The following is a 17,833-nucleotide window of genomic DNA, read 5'->3' on the forward strand; positions in this document are numbered from 1 at the left end:
GGACACCCAAAGGTGCTTTTTCAAGAGGCAACTGGATTTTGGGTGGGTGGGGTTTCTTTGAAGACGTTTCGCTTCTCATCCAAGGAGATTCTCCAGATTCTTGGATGAGAAGAATCCTAGCTGGGGGAATTCTGGGAGTTGAAGTCCACCCGTCTTGCCGCGCCTGACATCGAGAAACACTTTTGAATCGTGAAAGGAAAGGAAGACTACGAGTCCCAGAAGCGCTTCGGGTTCCATTCGGGTTGGGAAGCAAATCGGACCACAAATCCCAGCGGCCACTGGGCTTCCTGGTTCCAGATTCGAAAGGCTGGATTGGCTGAAGGAGACAAGACGTGATGGAATTATCAAAAGAATGGAGGCGGTGGCAGCAGCGTTCGGGCAGGTAAGGAAACACATGAGCGGGCGGTGGAAGGCAGCCAAAGGCGGGGATCCCACGCGCGATCCCTCGATCTATTGCAGGGGGATCCTTTGCCGTTCTTTGTGCATTTGGAGGGGTGCAAAAACTTTGCATCCTGTAGCTGCGGGGCGGGGTGGGGGTGGAGAGTGAAGAGAAAAGATGCTTCCTGGATTCCTGCTTTGCTATGGGTCAGGTAGTTCTTTTGCACGGGAGAGTTCGCGAAGTTCTTGTGATCTGGGATAAAGGATGGGAGCAAGCAAAAGCGAGGCGATCTCTCTCTTTTTGGAGTGTGAAAAGGGCATCGCAGGGCTTCCTCCAACCTATCCTTTCCAGATGTGTTAGGTTGCATCAGCAGCCCCTTCGCTTGGCAGAGGTTTAGAGGTTTAGAGGTTTATTGGGATTTATATGCCGCCCTTTTCCCTGAGGGGACTCAGGGTGGCTTACAACCACAGGGGAGGGGAAGTGCAAGGTCAAAACAAACAATTAGTGAACAAAAGAAAAATGATAAAACACAACTTTCATTCAGCAATCAAACACTCGGGTGGGTGATTGGAAACCTATTCCCAGGCCTGCTGGGAGAGCCAGATCTTGAGGGCTGCGCGGAAGGTCTGGATCGTGGTGAGGGTGCGGATCTCCATGGGGAGCTCGTTCCATAGGGTCGGGGCAGCAGCAGAGAAGGCTCTCCTCCGTGTGGTCGCCAGTCGGCATTGACCAGCTGATGGAATTCGGAGGAGGCCTAGTCTGTGCGATCTAATTGGTCGGTTTAGGGAGGTAATCGGCAGAAGGCGGTCTCTCAAGTACCCAGATCCACTACCATGGAGTGCTTTAAAGGTGGTCATTAGTATCCTGAAGCGCACCCGGAGACCAACAGGTAGCCAGTGCAGCTCGCGGAGGACAGGTGTAACGTGGGCGAACCGAGGTGCGCCCACTATCACTCGCGCGGCTGCATTTTGGACTAGCTGTAGTCGCCGGATGCACTTCAGGGGCAGCCCATGTAGAGCCCATTGCAGTATTCCAGTCTGGAGATCACAAGGGCTCGAGTGACTGTTGTGAGGGCCCCCCGATCTAGGTAGGGCCGCAACTGGCGGACCAGGCGAACCTGGGCAAATGCCCCCCTGGTCACAGCTGACAGCTGGTGGTCAAAAGTCAGCTGTGGATCCAGGAGGACTCCTAAGTTGCGGACCCTATCTGAGGGGTATAAAATTTGACCCCCCAGCCTAAGCGTTGGTGTATTAGCCAAATTATTGGGGGGGAAACACAACAGCCACTCGGTTTTATCCGGGTTGAGCACCAGTTTGTTAGCACTCATCCAGTCCTTAACGGCCTCCAGACCCTGGTTCATCACGTCCACCGCTTCATTGAGTTGGCACGGGGCGGGCAGCTTAGTGATGGTGATGGGGTTTGCAATCGGATGCATTTGGCAGGTAGAAAATGGAGTGGGGGGAGTTTATTTATCTATTTATTTATGTAATTAGTTTGTCGAACATGTACAAGATAGTAGGTCTAAGTATGGACTTGGACATGAACAAAGGGAATAAGTACAAATAAATGGGGACAGTAGAACAGGGACAGAAGGCACGCTGGTGCGCTTATGCATGCCCCCTTTACGGACCTCTTGGGAATGGGGTGAGGTCCATAGTAGACTGTTTAAGGTTGAAGCTGTAGAGGTTTGAGGCTGTAACAACGGAGTCGGGTAGAGCATTCCAGGCGTTGACCACCTTGTTGCTGAAAGACTAGGGCAGTTTATCTTTGGTTTGTATTGATTGTTTGCCCATGTATTACTGCGGTTGAAACTGAAGCAGTCGTTGACAGGTAGGAGATTAATGTAGGCTAGGGAGAGTTTCAGGATTATGGAAGGAGAGATGAGACTAAGAATTTTTGCCTAAATTCAGCCTCTATCCACAAGTGGACCATCCATCCTCACCAAATCCTGTACATAATAAAAAAATGCAACAATTTATTTCACTTCTGGGTTGCTTCTTGTCGTTCATGCCGTATATTATTCTAGTTTTAGGGAGCTACGCAGCAGCAGTTTTTGTGTCACCAGCTCTGAAAAACACTGTTTTTCAAACAAGAATGTGCTGTCTTGAAGTCACAAGAGACGAGTAGCTAGTTAATGCGTCCATGGTGTTATATTTTAAATGTCCAGGAATGGGGGGAAACACTTCTCACATTTCATAACTTGGTGGCCTTTGGATATTTTAACATCCAGGTTGGGGTGAAGATGTGTTTTCATTCAGGCAGTAAAATATTTGGACTTCCGTAGAAAATGAGGAATGATAAGACAAAAGGGAGACACAAACTATTCCAGGTTTTTCATTGCTTGGCTTGAAGCCTTGCATATGTTGCATGGTTGAAACAACTGAGTCACTAACAAACAAATCTTGTATATGTCCCCGCACAGATAAATAACCACAAAGAGCTCCAAATGCTATGATAATTTTTTTCCAGTAGTAAACCTGGCTGGGATAATGGAATATGACTTCAATCCATTGACCACAATTCCTGAGAGTCACATTAAGGTGAGAAAGTTAGCTTCCTTTTCACAAAATGGACAAAAATGTTGTTCAGTAAGTGAGCGATCTGCAGACTGATGGACCAGCTTCCAAAATTCTTTTGCTGGCAAGCATGTTGCTGAGAATTCTGAGAGTTGAAGTCCACACAGTTGGGGAAAACTTGTGGGGGAGCAATGCTGTTTTAGTTGGGAGAGCTCATGTCAGGAAATGGACCGTTTTTGACTGCAGCATTGATGTCTGTTTAGAGCAGTGTTTCTCAGCCTTGGCAAATTTAAGGTGTGGGGACTTCAACTTCCAGAATTTTTCAGCCAGCGATGCTCCCTGGGGAATTCTGTGAGTTGAAATTCACACATCTTAAAAGTTGCTAAGACTGGGAAACACAGAATCTGCAACGTACACTAAGTCTGGATCGGATAAAATATAGATTTGGATGTATTGCAATACCGCTGAGAGCGACTTAAAAGAGCTTGGAAGGATTTCTGACTTCCAGTTAGTACAGCATTTCATACAGGATTACTGTTTTTCAGTAGCTCCATAAATGAGATTTTTATCCTGTTTTTCTGTTTCTGTTTTAAATGTATTGGAAATCAGGTTGAGGAACATAAATGGGAAATGCTCAAATTGCACTTGAAAAGTTCCCTGAAATATCTGGTTGAGCACTGTGCGAAGGGATAATGGATTAGGTCAGTGATGGCTAACCTGTTCTGGAGCAAGTGCCCAAAGTGCGCCCGGACCTTCAAAATGCAATGTGCGTGTGTCCCCCCACAAGCCCCCCATCCCCTCTTGCATGCCCCCCGCCCCCATGCATGCACGCCCCCTGTGCATACACGTGCAGCCCCTGCACGCTCCCCTCCCCCTGTGCATATATGCCAGAGACCCGATCACCAGCTGCCTGGTGGGAGACACACGCACATGCCCGGTCAAGCTGAACTAGGGCGATGGCTCGCGTGCCCACAGAGAGGGCGCTGCGTGCCACGTGTGGCATGCGGGCTATAGGTTCGCCATTACGGAATTAGGTACGGTAGTTTTTTTGCACAATCTCACTTCCAGAATTGCAGAATTTAGTAACTGCAGCTAGCCCTTAATGACTGTATGCCAATTTGTTTATCTGTAGATTTGCTTTTTGTAGTCCTTACATCCCATTTACAATACAATACAATAGCAGAGTTGGAAGGGACCTTGGAGGTCTTCTAGTCCAACCCCCTGCCTAGGCAGGAAACCCTATACCATTTCAGACAAATGGCTATCCAACATCTTCTTAAAGACTTCCAGTGTTGGCCTACAGCAGGCCAGAGTTTGCAGTGAGAAAACTCAATCTCTGCCCCCATAAAATGTTGTGCCAGGCTGCAGGAGTGGCATGGAGCACGTAGCCTGCAATTTGAATTTTTGAAAGAGTAAACTGCTTATAACCTAAGGATACATCTATGTGGATAAGGACTTGACTGGTGAATCATTTTGCTTTCTACCGAGTATCATCAGACTATTTTAATTTGATGCATGGCTTCATAGGTTGCACTCATTATCTATCGAGCCATATAAATGTAATAAATAAATAAATTTTTTAAAAATTAATGAATAAACCATCTAGATACATATGCACACGTACATATCTGTTAAATGTTATTTTTCTTACAGAATTCAGTGACATTTGAAGATGTGGCTGTGTATTTCACAGAGGACCAGGGGGCTCTGCTGGATCGAAAACAGAGAACTTTGTATGAAGATGTCATGGTGGAAAATTACGGGATTGTGACCTCACTGGGTAAGGGGCTAGATGAAAAGCCGATATGAATCCTTTATGGCCAGCGAGAGACAGAAACAGTGGGATTGTAGAATGCTTTCTCTCCCATAGGAAATGAGAGCAACCACAAGGGAATCTTTCAGGGGTGAAATTCAGCAGGTTCTGGAGAACCAGTAGCGGAAATTCTGAGTAGTCCGGAGAACCGGCAAATATCACCTCTGGCTGGCCCCAGAGTGGGGAGAGAATGGGGATTCTGCAATATGCTTCACCCAGGAGTGGGGAGGGAATTGGGATTTTGCAATATCCTTCCCACAGGAATAGGGATTTTGCAGTATCTTTCCCCTGCCAAGCCCACCAAGCCATGTCCACAGAACCGGTAGTAAAGAGATTTGAATTTCACCACTGGAATCCTTCATTAAGCTTCTAGGATGTTGCAGAAAAAGCTTGAACCATTTTATTCACAGTGATCATCCTTCCTTATTATACATTTCTTAAATTAAACTTATACCAAAAGTCTATGGAGATTTTTCAGTCATTCAGGTCACGATTGTCTCAAAAGTGCTTTTTCAAGAAGCAGCTGGACTTTCTTTTCTTTGGAGACGTTTTGCTTCTCATCCAAGAAGCTTCTTAAGGTCAGAGCTGAATTAAAACCAGAAATTCCAGTTGCCTCTTGAAAAAACACCTTTGGGACATTTCAGAAAGCTGCCCTTAAGACTTATTATTCTAAAAACTCACTTTGGTCCTTTATTTTGGTTATTTAACTTTTACTGTACAATTTTTTTAATTTTCCAGCAAAAATAAAATAAAATAGCCCATTTGGGAGATTGGAGTCGTTGAACGACTACATGATTCACTTAAAACCTCTGTAAAAAATGATAGAAACATTGCATCTGGGCATGTGGGTGCCTCAACATACCACAACTTATAACTGAAATTCAGATCCAAATTGTGGTCTTAAGTTGAGGACTTAACCCTCAAAGTTTTGTTACAGTTTGAGAGAGACGAGTCCGGACCCAGGACCTAGGGAAGGAAGAAAAAATCTGGCAAAGACGAAACATCCTTATTATATTATCAGTCTCCCCCCTCAGTTCAAATAATGTTTGGTTACAATGTCTGTTGCATTTCTAATTCAAATGCATGTCATCGAATTCCTAGGAAACCAGGCATAGTATTATAATTACAGCAAAGATTTGTTGCTATTTGTCCTATGACTTAGGTTGAGGTTGTACGTTTTGTATGTTTTCCTTGCTACATTCAAGATCACGTGAAGTGTTAATACCACTTTATAATGCCTTGGTAAGGCCACACTTGGAATACTGCATTCAGTTTTGGTCACCACGATGTAGAAAAGATGTGGAGACTCTAGAAAGAGTGCAGAGAAGAGCAACAAAGAGGATTAGGGTGCTGGAGGCTAAAACATATGAAGAACGGTTACAGGAACTGGGTATTTCTAGTTTAAGAGAAAGAAGGACTAGGGGAGACATGATAGCAGTGTTCCAATATATCAGGCGTTGCCACAAAGAGGGAGTCAAGCTATTCTCCAAGGAACCTGAGGGTAGAACAAGAAGCAATGGGTGGAAACTAATCAAGGAGAGAAGCAACCTAGAACTGAGGAGAAATTTCCCGACAATTAGAACAATTAATCAGTGGAACAGCTTGCCTCCAGAAGTTGTGAATGCTCCAGCACTGGAAGTTTTTAAGAAGAGGTTGGATAACCATTTGTCTGAAGTGGTGTAGAGTTTCCTGCCTGAACAGGGGGTTGGACTAGAAGACCTCCAAGGTCCCTTCCAACTCTGCTATTATGTTATGTTACCTTCTGGGAGGAGGCTGTGTGGTATCACTGAACATCTAGATGCAGTCACAGTTTTGAACTCTCAAAGTTTCCTCTTTCTGCTACATATTCAAAAATGGAGTGTGTGTGTGTGTGTGTGAGAGAGAGAGAGAGAGAGAGAGTGTGTGCTCTCACACACACATACATATGTATGTATGTGTGTGTATATATATATAATGTATATATATATATGTATATATATATATATGTATATATATATATATACTTAAAGTCACATACACATACAAACATACATACATGTATGATGCAGGTATAGATTTAGGTATGTATACAGTATGTGTATATGTTGTGTAGGTGCTTGGGTAGATATATACACTTTCTCTTGAGAGCATTTTTTTTTTTTTACTTGGGCTGGTGTACTTGCAGTAAAAAATGTCAATAAAGTTATTTTTCACTCTCTTATCATTTTGCCATGTTTTGCTCTGCCTGGAGTGGCTTCAGGATATGGTAAAAAAAAGTCAAGATGGCAGCCACAACGGCTTGATGGAAGCTCCACCTGCTTTTTAGCAGTCACCATCTTGATTTTTTTTTTGAACCATGCTCAGCAGGCACGCCTCCTCCTGGGCTTCAGAACGGACCTGCTGATCACATTTTTTCATATCTGTTTGCTTTCAGGTTTTCTAGTCCTCAAGCCTACCCTTATCTCTCAGATAGAGCGTGGGGAGGAGCCGTGGCTGCCAGAAACCCCCAAATTGGACGATACAAAGATATCTTACACCAATGCAGGTAAAGGTTTAGTAATCAGACCATTGATCTTATTTAATCTAGCAGTTATTTATTTATTTATTTATTTTAGGAATTTTATATTGCTTCCTATTCACCCATGGAGACTCAAGATGGCTTACCCAATATAAAAGCATCATATAAAAATAAGAATAATAAATAGTAAAATAGTAAAAAATAATAAAATAATAGCCCGCATTCCCCTCCCATCCTAGGCACAGGACACACATTCATATCAGACATTTAATGGGTTCCATTCTGTTCTGGCTCGCTGGCAGAACCGTATCTTCAACGCCTTTCGGAAGAGTGTTAGGGTGGGGGCCATTCTAACCTCTGATGTTCCAGAGAGAGGGAGCCACTACGAAGAAGGCCCTTCTTCGGGGCCCCACCAGGTATATCTCCATAGGGGATGGGACCCACAACATTCTTTCTCTTCCCACTCTAGTGGGTCGGGTAGATATGACTGGTAAGAGATGGTCCCTCAATTAACCTGGACTCCAGCCATGAAGGGCTTTAAAGGTGACAACCAACACCTTGAATTGCACCTGAAAGCAAATTGACAACCAATGCAGCTCCCGCAGAGAGGTGAAAAATGTGCATGCTGAGGTCTGCACAGAATCACGAGTGCTGCTGCATTTTGCACCAACTGTAGCTTCCAGATGCGTTTCAAGGGCAGCCCCATGTAGAGAATATTGCAATAGTCTGTAATTAAGATGCTGGGCTAGAACATAGGAGACTGTAAGTTCTAATCCCATTTTAGGCATGAAAGTCAGCTGGATGACATTGGGCCAATCACTGCCTCCCAGTCCTACTTAAACTGGCTGGGGAATTCTGGGAATTGAAAACCATAGGCCTTAAATTTGCCAGGTTTCAGGAACACTTGAGTTAGACTGCAATGTTTTCTTAGCCTAGCAATGACCATTGTACAGGTAGTTCTTGACTTACAACCACTCATTTAGTGACAAAGTTACAGCAGCACTAGAAAGAAAGACTTGCGACCATTTTTCACACTTATGACTGTTGCAGCATCCCCATGGTCACGGGGTTCAAAATTCAAATGCTTGGCAACTGGCATGTATTTATAACAGTTGCAATGTCCCAGGGGTCACGTAAACAACTTTTGTGACCTTCTGATGAGCGAAGTCAGTGGGGAAGCCAGATTCACTTAACAACCATGTTACTAACTTACCATATTTTTCGGAGTATAAGACGCACCCGAGTATAAGATGCACCAAGATTTTAAAGAGGCAAATTAAAAAAAAAAGGTTTTTGCGCTCTGCAAACCTTCCAAAAATGGCCCGTTTTTTGCGAAAACAGACTTTTTTAAAAAGGGCATGAATAGCCTTTAGGAGGCTAGTTGAGTGTTCCTGGGGGGGTGCCCCCCCTAAACAAGCAAAAAAATGGCCTGTTTTTTGTGAAAATGGGCCCATTTTTTTAAAAAATGGGCATGAATAGCCTTTAGGAGGCTTATAGAGTTCTCCTGGGGAGGAGCAAAATAACCAGTCCATTTTTCGCTAGTTTCTGCCCTCCCCAGCCCCCAGGAACACTTTGTAAGCCTCCTAAAAGCTATGCACGTCCATTTTTGCAAAGGGGGTGGGGTTTCAGGAGGCAAAATATGCTGTATTCAGTGTATAAGACGCACCCAGATTTTCAGTCACTTTTTTGAGGGAAAAAGGTCCATCTTATACTCTGAAAAATATGGTAACTCCAGTGATTCACTTAACAACTATGACTAGAACAGTCATAAATGGAGAAAAAATCATTTAACAGCTGTCTCGCTTACCAACAGAAATTTTGGGCTCAAAACCAAAACCAGAAATATTTTTCTGGGGATTTTGCCCGAAACCTATAGTAAAGGAAATGCATACTTAATGATACATGTACTAACTGCAGCTAGAATTGTATTTGCACAAAACTGGTGAAGAGTTAAAAGGTCCCTACTGATGAGAATGAGATTAGGAAAATATTAGAATGTGCAGAAATGAATAGATTAACGCTGCCTAGCCGGGAGAAAGAACAAACCAAGTATTATATGACATGGGAGATTTTTTATGGATGGTTTGAGAACAAAAACAGAAGTTAGAAATAAGCGGAGTTCAGTGAAATATAGAAAATGTTAAAACAGAGATGTAAACAAGATTTTACTAATATGACTGACAAGACTATTGTGTTTAATATTACTATTATATTCTTATTAGAAGATATGTTAAGAGAGAGAAATGAAATAGGTTTATTATACTTATTATTATTGTAATATTAGAGAATTAACATCAGTGTAATGAATACTATAAATGTTCATATATTCTTATTAGAAGATATGTTAAGAGAGAGAAATGAAATAGGTTTATTATACTTATTATTATTGTAATATTAGAGAATTAACATCAGTGTAATGAATACTATAAATGTTCATTGTTATTGCACAGAGATATTTGTACCCAGAGGACGCACTGTTTAATGGAAGATGAAATGTTCAAATTAAAATAAAAAAATACATAAAACTTTTTTTTTTAAAGAAATTTCGGGTGTTCAACCGTGGTCATAAGACAAACTTTATTTGTCTTTTACTCCACCAGATGATTCTGTGGAAAGCAGCTTGTCTCTTTCGCTGCACGGCAAATACTACAATGAGGCACACCAGAAACACCTTGTGGGAAAGGAGTCCTTCCTGTGTGAGACCTGTGGGAACTCTTTTACTTGCTGGCCGGGCCCTGCAACGACACCGGGAAAGCTCCCCGCAGAGAGACCTTATGAATGCATGGAGTGTGAGGAACAGGCTCAGCGATTTTCTACCTTCACGGACCACTGGCGGATGAACCCAGAAGAAGAGGCTTATGAATGCCTAGACTGTAGGGGGAGTTTCCCATGGTCCTCTGCTCTCATCACGCACTGTCAGGACAGGGTTGCCGATGGGGACCACCACGTGTGTCTGGAATGCGGGAAGTGTTTTGCTCATGCGTTGGGCCTTTCAAGCCACCAGAAGGTCCACCTCCAAGAGAAACAACCTAAATGTCTGCAGTGCGGGGAACATTTTGCCGACCACCCGGCCTTCGTGAGGCACCAGAGAGCCCACACGGGCAAGAAACCCTACAAGTGCCTCCAGTGTGGGAAGTGTTTCGCGGACAGGTCCCACGTGGTGGCTCACCAGAGGATTCACAGAGGGATGAACCCCTTCAAATGCTCCGAGTGTGGGGAGTGTTTCGACCAGCATTCGACCCTCGTGAGTCACTGGATGGTCCACACGGGAGAACAACCCTACGAGTGCCTGGAGTGTGGCAAATGTTTTCCTCGGCCCTCGTCTCTCGTGAAGCACTGCCGCATCCACACAGCTGAGAAACCTTACACCTGCTTGGAGTGTGGGAAATTCTTTGCCCAGCGGTCAGGCCTGGTCAAACATCAGCGCATCCACACGGGAGAGAAGCCTTATGTGTGCTCGGAGTGTGGGAAATGTTTTTCGGACAGCTCCTCCCTCGCCAGGCACAAAAGGGTTCACACGGGGGAGAAGCCCTACGCGTGTTCCGAGTGTGGGAAATGCTTTTCAGACCGATCCAACGTCTTGGCTCACAAGCGAGTCCACACGGGGGAGAAACCTTACAAATGCTTGGAGTGCGGGAAGTGCTTCACTCACCGGTCGCACATTGTGAAACACCAGAAATTTCACATGAAGGAGAAAGTCTCAAAATACCAGCCGCCCCTGGGAAAAACCACACAAACATCACCACGTCCTAAAACAGTCAAACATGAACTACTCTGAGCCTTCTGAAGGACATTTATATTTCCTGAACAGTGAGATTTGGGCGCATGATTCTCAGTTCTGGCTTTGCACTATTGCAGTGCATTTGATCTCTAATAAAACTATATACCTTTCTCAACAGATGGAACCAAGGATTGTTTCTATTAAGTTGTGGCAGGTCCGACAAAGCCTTTTAAAAAGCCAGCAAAACCCTGACTGGATTTGTTTGGCCACGATTGCTTTAACATGGGAGGTTTTTAAGAAGAGAATGGGCAACTATTTGCCTGAAATGGAATAGGACAGGGGTGTCAAACACGCGGTGCATGGGCTGGATGAGTCATGCGCTGGCCATGCCTACCCACCCCCAGTTTAGTGAAGGGGAAGTTATAATACATTACGTGACGACGTGATGCCGCGAGTTTGACACCCCTGGTATAGGGTTTCCTGCTTGAGCAGGAAGGGGTTGGACTAGAAAACCTCAAAAGTCCCTTCTAACTCTACATTCTTTCCTGATGTGATAGCATCCAGATTCCAGACCTATTAAAACCACAACGCTCAGAACTGGCCACATTTGCTTGGAATTCTGGTAGTTGTAATGCCGAACCTCCAAAAGTGAAGCCAGGCTGGGCGACACAACCTCAAGCATCCTCTCCTTTGCCTTTTACTTTCTTTTTCCCTTTCTTCGCTCCAAAGAAAGCATACCATATTTTTCAGAGTATTTTTCCCTCAAAAAACAGCTGAAAATCTGGGTGCATCTTATACATTGAATACAGCAGTTTTTGCCTCCCGAAACCCTGTCCCTTCACCAAAATGGCCGTGCAGAGCCTTGTAGAGTGCTCCTAGGGGTAGGGAGGGCAGAAATCCCCCCCCAGCCCCCAGGAGCACTGCACAAGCCTCCTAAAGGCTACTCACGTCCTTTGTTCTGGAAAAAAAAAACAAATGGCTAGTTTTCGCAAAAAACGGGCCGTTTTGGGGAGGTGTGCAGAGTGCAACTTTTTTAAAAAAAATTTGCCTCTTCAAAATCTTTGTGTGTCTTATACTCCGGTGCGTCTATATTCTAAAAAATACGGTAACTCTGGATCCTGACACAGTGAATGCTTAGCTAGTCCTCTCCAGAGACAGCAGAAGTGTGAAAGTGGGAGGAGAGATTCAGGATATTCCCAGGAACGCTGAGCGATTCAATCCCTGTTTCTACATCCTGGGACAGGAAGGTTTTGCAAGTGGGAGACATGTCTGGGATGTCAGCATAGGAAGAGAGGAAAGCTGGAGTATTGGGTGGCTAAAAGATCTGTAAAAGGGATGGCTTAGTGCAGTGTTTTTCAACCTTTTTTGTGCAAAGGCACACTTTTTTCATGAAAAAAATCACGAGGCACACCACCATTAGAAAATGTTTAAAAAAATTAACTCTGTGCCTATATTGACTATATATAAAGTAATTTTCCCACGGCACACCTTACACTATGTCACGGCACACTAGTGTGCCGCGGCACAGTGGTTGAAAAACACTGGCTTAGTGGCTAAGATGCTGAGCTTGTCGATCAGAAAAGTCGGCAGTTTGGTGGTTTGAATCCCTAGCGCCACATAATGGAGTGAGCTCCCGCTACTTGTCCCAGCTTCTGCCAATCTAGCAGCTCAAAAGCATGTAAAAATGCAAGTAGAAAAATAGGAACCACCTTTGGTGGGAAGATAACAGTGTTCCATGCGCCTTCTGCGTTTAGTCGTGCCGGCCACATGACCACGGAGACGTCTTTGGACAGCGCTGGCTCCTCGGCTTTGAAACGGAGATGAGCACCGCCCCTTAGAGTCGGGAACGACTGGCATGTATGTGTGAGGGGAACCTTTACCTGTAAAAGATCTGTGAGGAGGAAGAATGAAGAGGTTGAATATGGCCCAGAGGTTGGCATCTGGTGCTTTGGGAACTGGGGAGGGGGTTACTATACCTCAGACCCCCTGAGTTCCCTCCTCTGGTCCTGAACGAGGAACCCAAAAAATCGAGCATCTCTGAACTGTGAAGGCAGGCGGGTGACCAGTGCCCTGCTCAATGTGTACAGATAGTCCTTGATTCACAACAGTTCATTTAGTGACTGTTCAAAGTTTTGCAAAGGAACTTGAAAAAGTGGCTTATGAGCGTTTTTCACAGTTACGACCTTTGCAGCGATCACGTGATCAGAATTCAGGCGCTTGACAACTAGGTTCATCTTTATGATGGTTGTAGCGTCCCAAGATGATGCGATCCCATTTTGCGACCTTCTGACAAGCAAAGTCCATGGGGAAGCCAGATTCACTTAAGAACCAGGATACTAACATGTCAACTGCAGTGATTCACTTAACAACTGAGGCAAGGGGGCGGCGTAAAGTGGGGCAAAACTCACTTAACAACAAAAGTCTCAGTTTAGCAACAGAAATGTTGGGCTCAATTGTGGTCGTAACTCGAGGACTACCTGTACTCCGAAGCCTCCTTCCCTGGACAAGCTCTCCTGCCCTATTTCTACGTGGATGATAAAGCCCACCTTATGATTTCTCCTGAGGGAGAATTGCTAACCTTTTCTGGATCGTGTGTCAAAAGTGGGAGCGCAGGGGGGTTGTGCGCGGGTGTGTCCACACCCATAATGCTAACGCGCAACCCTGGTGTGCATGCACGCGTGACCCCTGCTCTTCCTCCACTTTTGGTGCTCTTTTTTCGCCCTCCCGAGGCTCCAGGGGCTTTCTAGCTTGGGAAGGGCGAAAACAACCCGCCCCACCCCCTGGGAGGCCCTCTGAAACCTCCTGAGTGTGAAAAACGACACTATGGGCAGCCTAGAAGTTCAGGAACAGTGACTTCTGGTTTACCGGTAGGGCCGTTTTTTGCCCTCTGGAGCCTTCCAGAGCCTTCTGGAGCATGAAAAATGGCCCAACGCACGAACCGGAAGTCCGTTCCCTCCGGAGGGTGAAAAACGACCGAAAAAGAAGGCCGAAGTCAGCTGGCCAGCGCACACATGCGTACTGGAGCTGACAGGGCCATGCCTCGCATGCACTAACAAATGGCTCCACATGTCACCTGGGGCACGCCATAGGTTTGCCATCATAGCTATATATGATAGTCCTAGGCTAGTCAGTCAGGTAGCCACTCCTTCCCCCCTTCTCACAACTGTCTACACATAGTACAGCCTGACTGCTTACTTGTCCATTGTGAAGCCATCCCTGCACCAATGTCAGAGGGCAACCAAAAATAAAAACTTTTTCAAATAGGAAACATTTTTCTTAATAAACGGATGATAGAGCCGGATGCTCAGAAAGGAAAATGCAGAATAATTACGTTGCTTGTATCCCTTCCCTGTATAGCAATTTTGCTAAGAATTATGGGAGCAGGAATCCAAACCCCTCTGTAAGACACGAGATTGCAGGACAATTGACGTCTAATCTAAGGTGACCAGGCGTCCCGCTTTTGGCGGGATAGTCATGCTTTTTCACAATTTTTCCCGCATCCCGTTTTTTTTTTTAAAAAGTCCCTATTTTTTTTAAAGTTATGAAAAAGCCTCCAGCCGCCAAGGCTCTCCTAGCAACTGGGAGCATATATTCTTCTTCGAGACGAGCGCATTCCCGCCCGCGCATCCCTGGGAGCTGTTGCCAATGGCTGAGGGAGGAGAAGACTTACTCCATGTGGAGACCGCGGACTTCCCTCACGGATTTTTTCTTTTTCTGTTGCTTTGAACAGCCCCTCCCTCCCCCTCTCTCTCTTCCTCTCTCTCTCTCGGAGCTAGCAGCTGCCTTCAAGGCTGTCCAAGCTCAGCCCCCCCCTCCCGCGCCCCGGACTGCTGCTTCTCCTCGGCTGCTCAGGGCTTCTAAATTGGCATAGCGTGTTGTTTGATTTGATTTGATTTGATTTTATTAACATTTGTAGGCCGCCCTTTTCCCTGAGGGGACTCAGGGAGGCTCACATAAAATCAGGAAGGGGAAATACAACGATGACATAGACACATATAATAAAAGTAATAAACAACATACACTCATCATTCGGGAGGGGCAACTATCCTTGTCCCCAGGCCTGACGGGCTAGCCAGTTCTTCAAGGCTGTGCGGAAGGCCTGGACGGTGGTGAGGGTACGAATCTCCACGGGGAGTTCGTTCCAAAGGGTCGGGGCTACAACTGAGAAGGCCCTCCTCCTTGTAGTTGCCAGCCGGCATTGGCTGGCCGATGGAATACGGAGGAGGCCCAATCGGTGAGATCTAATTGGTCGCAGGGAGGTAATTGGCAGGAGGCGGTCTCTCAAGTATCCAGATCCACTACCATGCAGGGCTTTATGGGTGACTAATAGCACCTTGAAGCGCACCCGGAGATCGACAGGTAGCCAGCGCAGCTCGCGGAGGATAGGTGTTATGTGGGTGAACCGAGGTGCACCCACAATCGCTCGCGCGGCCGCATTCTGTACTAGCTGAAGTCGCTGGATGCTCTTCAAGGGCAGCCCCATGTAGAGCACGTTGCAGTATTCCAGCCTAGAGGTCACAAGGGCCCGAGTGACTGTTGTGAGTGCCTCCCGGTTCAGGTAGGGTCGCAACTGGCGCACCAGGCGAACCTGGGCGAATGCCCCCCTAGTCACAGCCGTCAGGTGGTGATCAAACGATAGCTGTGGATTTAGGAGGACTCCCAAGTTGCGAACCCTCTCTGAGGGGTATAAAATTTGACCCCCCAGCCTGAGTGATGGAATATTGGTCGAATCTTTGGGAGGGAAACACAACAGCCACTCAGTCTTTTCTGGGTTGAGCACAAGCTTGTTAACCCTCATCCAGTCCATAACGGCCTCAAGGCCTCGGTTCATCACGTCTGCCGCTTCATTGAGATGGCACGGGGCGGACAGATACAGCTGGGTATCGTCCGCATATTGATGGTATCTGATCCCGTGCCTACGGATGATCTCTCCCAGCGGTTTCATGTAGATGTTGAATAGTAGGGGGGATAAGACCGAGCCCTGAGGCACCCCATATGTTAGGGGCCTAGGGGACGATCTCTGCCCCCCCACTAACACCGACTGCGACCTGTCCGAGAGGTAGGAGGAGAACCACCGCAACACGGTGCCTCCCACTCCCACCTCCCGCAGTCGTCGCAGAAGGATACCATGGTCGATGGTATCGAAAGCCGCTGAGAGGTCAAGGAGAACCAGGATGGAGGGATGGCCTCCATCTCTGGCTCTCCAAAGATCATCGGTCAATGCGACCAAAGCGGTTTCTATGCTGTAACCGGGTCTGAAGCCTGACTGGAAGGGGTCAAGATAACTTGCTTCCTCCAAGGACCGTTGAAGCTGGAAGGCCACCACCTTCTCAACAACCTTCCCAACAAAAGGGAGGTTGGAGACTGGACGGTAGTTATTAAGAACAGCTGGATCCAAAGATGGCTTTTTTAGGAGGGGTCTCACCACCGCCGTTTTCAGTGCGGCGGGGAAGTTCCCCTCCCGAAGAGAGGCGGTCACAACCGCCTGGATCCAGCCTCGTGTCACCTCACTGCTGTTAGTAACCAGCCATGAGGGACACGGGTCCAGTACGCAGGTGGAGGCACTTACAGCCCTCATGGCCTTGTCCACATCCCCGGGGGTAACATCCTGAAACTCAACCCAGAGATGTTCTACCTGATCCTCTTGTGCCTCGGCTGGAACTGCGGGGATGGAGTCCAAGTCCGACCGAAACCGAGCAATTTTGTCCGCTAAGAATTGGGCATAATCCTCAGCTCTGCCCTTTTATTTAATAGGGAGCGGGTTATCTTAAACAGGGCGGCTGGGCGGGACTCAGCGGACGCAACCAAGGTGGCTATGTGAGATCTTTTCGCTGCCCTAAGTGCCCTGGTGTATTCCTTGGTGCAGGTGGTTACCATTGCTCGGTTCGATTCGGACTTATCGGACCTCCATCGGTGCTCTAGGCATCTCCTCCGGCGCTTCATCTCCTGGAGTTCCTCGGTGAACCAAGGGGGTCTCCGGGATCCGCCGCCTCGGAGGGGCCGTAGTGGCGCAATCCGGTCGAGGGCCTCCGATGCTGCCGAGTGCCAAGCAGCAACCAGAGTCTCTACCGGACTGTGGGCGAAAGTATCAGGAATGACCCCAAGCTCTGTCTGGAACCTTGACGGTTCCATAAGTCGCCTGGGGCGGAACCACCTGGTCGGTTCCTCCTCCCTACAGTGGGGGTTTGGTCTCCGGAAGTCGAGCCTCAGTAGGCAGTGGTCTGACCACGACAGGGGTATGATGTCGTTACCCCTCAGACCAAGGTCACAAATCCACTGCTCCGAGAGGAATATGAGGTCGAGCATGTGACCCGCCGAATGGGTTGGGCCCCGAATTACTTGGGTCAAGCCCATGGCTGTCATGGAAGCCATGAACTCCTGCGCCCCATCAGAGTTTTCACCGAGCGACGGCAGATTAAAGCCCCCCAGGACCATCAACCTAGGGAACTCAATCGCCAGCTCGGCTACCGACTCGAGGAGCGAGGGGAGGGCTGCTGCAACGCTGTTGGGAGGCAGGTACGTTAACAGCAGACCCACTTGACCCTTGAGGTCCAACTTTATCAGCAGAGACTCACACCCGACAAGCTCCGGAGCAGGGACCCTACGGGGAACTAACGACTCCCGGATAACAATGGCCACACCTCCACCCCTTCCCTGGGCTCTCGGCTGGTGCAGCACCTGAAATCCTTCTGGGCACAGCTCTACAAGGGGGACTCCTCCCTCTGGGCCCAGCCAGGTTTCAGTAATACATGCCAGGTCTGCCCCCTCGTCTAAAATTAAGTCCCGGACGAGAGGAGCTTTATGTACCACAGACCTGGCATTTAGCGACAGCAGCCTGAGTCCAGGGTCCTGACTACTTGCGCCATCTGGTCTCGGAGTGGGACTCATAGGGCCGGAAGGAGGGATC

General features: G+C 47.0%; 1 protein-coding gene across 1 annotated transcript; it reads left to right on the forward strand.

Annotated features, from left to right (window-relative positions):
- Positions 1-297: 297 nt before the first annotated feature.
- LOC116503741 (zinc finger protein 501-like) lies at positions 298-11,094 on the forward strand. The gene is made up of 5 exons (XM_032210331.1): positions 298-382; positions 2,802-2,919; positions 4,549-4,675; positions 7,122-7,232; positions 9,806-11,094. Exons 2-5 carry the CDS (start codon positions 2,869-2,871, stop codon positions 10,981-10,983), a joined length of 1,467 nt encoding a protein of 488 aa, XP_032066222.1. The 5' UTR covers positions 298-382; positions 2,802-2,868; the 3' UTR covers positions 10,984-11,094.
- Positions 11,095-17,833: the final 6,739 nt, after the last annotated feature.

The sequence above is a fragment of the Thamnophis elegans genome, chromosome 2 (assembly GCF_009769535.1).
Source record: "Thamnophis elegans isolate rThaEle1 chromosome 2, rThaEle1.pri, whole genome shotgun sequence".
Classification (NCBI taxonomy): domain Eukaryota; kingdom Metazoa; phylum Chordata; class Lepidosauria; order Squamata; family Colubridae; genus Thamnophis; species Thamnophis elegans.